Genomic DNA, 2,726 nt, shown 5'->3' on the forward strand with positions numbered 1-2,726 from the left:
AATTTTTCAAGTGAGAATTAAAATAATTACAAAATATATTGATTAAATTATCCAATACTAAAGTCGAAACAAAATGTATTTCACTGTGGAACGTAACTGTGATGCAGTGAACACGTGTAATGTAATAGATGATATCCCACGAGGTATATTTGTCTCTATAAGCTATTGTATGAATTTAGTAAAATAGGAGTACTTTCATAGGTTTAACGTTTAAGAGCAGAAAATAATGTGTCATTAATATTATTATTACACACAGTTTTCTTATGTGATATATTTTTAAGTAGAAAGACCTTTTTATACCCACATAAGTATAAAGCCAATTAAAGTCTAATACTTGTCCTACCTTTAAAGCGCTTACACATCTTATGCTGGTTCAAATTGTATGTCATTTTTATTTCGTGAAAAAATCTAAAGATATTTAAAATTCCAAAATCGTAACAGTTCATGTAGATTATTGTGATTTCTTTTAGTTCCACGCATGAATGTGTATTATTTCGTATATAAAATACAATAATTTAGATTGACGATAGTAGAATTATTTTATACATTTGATGAAATTTATGTTTTCTTAATGGAAATATCTTTGAAACTCTCTTAAAGTGCGTTATATTTACAAATGTAGGGCAGATTCCTTCCAAAAACAAATTTATTATCTTACACTGCCTCTTTCATTTTGCTGAATTAAATTAAAACCCTTTTCAATGCAAAATGAATATTTTGCCTAAAGCAAACACCAAAAACAAAAATATTTATCTTATCAAGTATATTCCAAAATGAAATCGATTCAGAATTTTAAAAAAATACTTTTCCTGCATTACTCAATAATCAGACGGCAATTATGTATCCTGCATATTTCAATTAGCTATCACACGTACGAGGGGGTATCCAAAAGTTTTAATTATAATAAAACTTTATAGAGATATTTACATGAAACTTTTTGTGCATAATCAGTGTCATTGCCATGGATACTTGTGCAGATATCAAATCTTTGTCTAAAGTAGTTTTCTTTTCACAGGCTGTAGAAGACATCAACCTGCATGATGAACAAAATTGAAGCCCGAAGTGTCATAAAGTTCCTCCATTTGAAGGGCAACAACGCACGCCAAATCCACGACGAAATAAAAGCTGACTATGGGGATGAAAGCCCATTATATGACACGGTTGTGAGGTGGAAGAGGAACTTTCAAAGTGGTCACATGTCCCTGACAGACGAGCCACGAGCGGGTAAACCCTCAATCAAGGATGATCTTGCCATGGTGAAGAAAGTGGAGGCCGTTATCCTCGACGACAGAAGATCGACCATGGAAAGAGTGATGGCGGAGACTGGACTAAGTTACGGAAGTGCGTGGTGGAGGATTATTCACGAGGAACTGCACATGAATAAGGTGTCTGCACGCTGGGTACCTCGCTTGTTGACACCTCTTCAAAAGCAAACTCGCCACGACTTTTCCCAGCAGAATTTTACTCTGTTGGAGCGGAACGAAGACGATTTTTTTGCTCGTCTCGTCTCTATGGACGAGTGCTACGATCCGGAGACCAAAGAAATGAGCAAGGAGTGGAAACATCCACCCTCCCCCCCCCCCCCAAGAAGGCGAAAGGGGATGCTGTCCGTTTTTTGGGATAGCCGCGGGGTAATCTTAAACGATTACCTTCCGAAGGGCGAGACCCTCAACAGTGATTACTACGGTAACCTTCTGGAGAAACTGCGTGATGCATTGCAACAAAAACGTCGTGGCATGATCAGCAAAGGCGTCAGTCTCCTGGGCGACAATGCACCCGTCCATACGGCTCAAACATCCGTTGTCGCCGCCCACCGGTTAGGCTATGAACTTTTGCAGCATCCACCTTATTCGACTGATCTTGCGCCAAGCGACTTCTTCCTCTTTCCCGAGATGAAGAAACCGCTTCGTGGTCGGCGATTTGACGACAGAGAGGATGTCATTTTCGAAGTGGAACAGTGGATTTCGAGCAAAGCGGAGGACTTCTACAAAGAGGGCTTGAAACAGGTGAAGAAACGCTGACAAAAATGTGTGACTCTGCAGGGAGACTACGTGTAGAAGAACTAACTATGACCACTGCAAGTGACTATTGTATGTTTTTTTATTTCATGGTGATAATTAAAACTTTTGAATACCCCCTCGTACATGGACGTCCGCAGGATTTTTTCCAGGGAGGGGCAAGGAAGGTATTTTTTTTCCAGGGGGGCAAACAAGGCACATTTTCCCCAAAAATAGTGTTGCTCCCTAAAAAACATTGCTTAAATTTGAATTTATGGTGTTCATGCAATAACACATATATAATTTCATTTTAACCACAATAATGTGTGAAATACATAATTTTTGGTTGACTTTCATTTTCCAGGGAGGGCCACACCCCCCCCCCCCTTCCGGACGCCCATGCACACGTAATGCTTTGTATTTGGACTAAACGAACTGTAGGTGTCGCGTATTGCTCCTCATAGCCAGTCTGAGTTATCTCAATTAGCTACATCTCACACGGAGAAATTACTCGGAAATTGGAAATAATACCGAGTAACATAGTTGGTTGACACTCTGCAATTAATTCCCCATTTGCTCGTGATAATTGCGTCAACTTTTAACCGACTCTATGGTGATATATTCAGGAAATTTTCGTTAAATGGAATCTCGAAATTTAAATTGATATCTGTCAAATGAAATTGTCAGCAGCATATAGAAACCAATGTTTTCATTTTGGAATCATACTCG

General features: G+C 38.6%; 1 protein-coding gene across 1 annotated transcript; it reads left to right on the forward strand.

The window, feature by feature from the left end:
- The first annotated feature begins 1,040 nt into the window (after positions 1-1,040).
- Positions 1,041-2,021, forward strand: LOC145986992 (histone-lysine N-methyltransferase SETMAR-like). The gene has a single exon (XM_083121456.1). It carries the CDS (start codon positions 1,041-1,043, stop codon positions 2,019-2,021), a length of 981 nt encoding a protein of 326 aa, XP_082977582.1.
- The last annotated feature ends 705 nt before the right edge of the window (positions 2,022-2,726 follow it).

The sequence above is a fragment of the Lepisma saccharinum genome, chromosome 4 (assembly GCF_977018435.1).
Source record: "Lepisma saccharinum chromosome 4, izLepSacc3.1, whole genome shotgun sequence".
Classification (NCBI taxonomy): Eukaryota; Metazoa; Arthropoda; class Insecta; order Zygentoma; family Lepismatidae; genus Lepisma; species Lepisma saccharinum.

Excerpts from the sequence above, each read along its gene's own strand:
- LOC145986992 (XM_083121456.1), top strand. The coding sequence starts at position 1,041 with ATGAACAAAATTGAAGCCCGAAGTGTCATAAAGTTCCTCCATTTGAAG.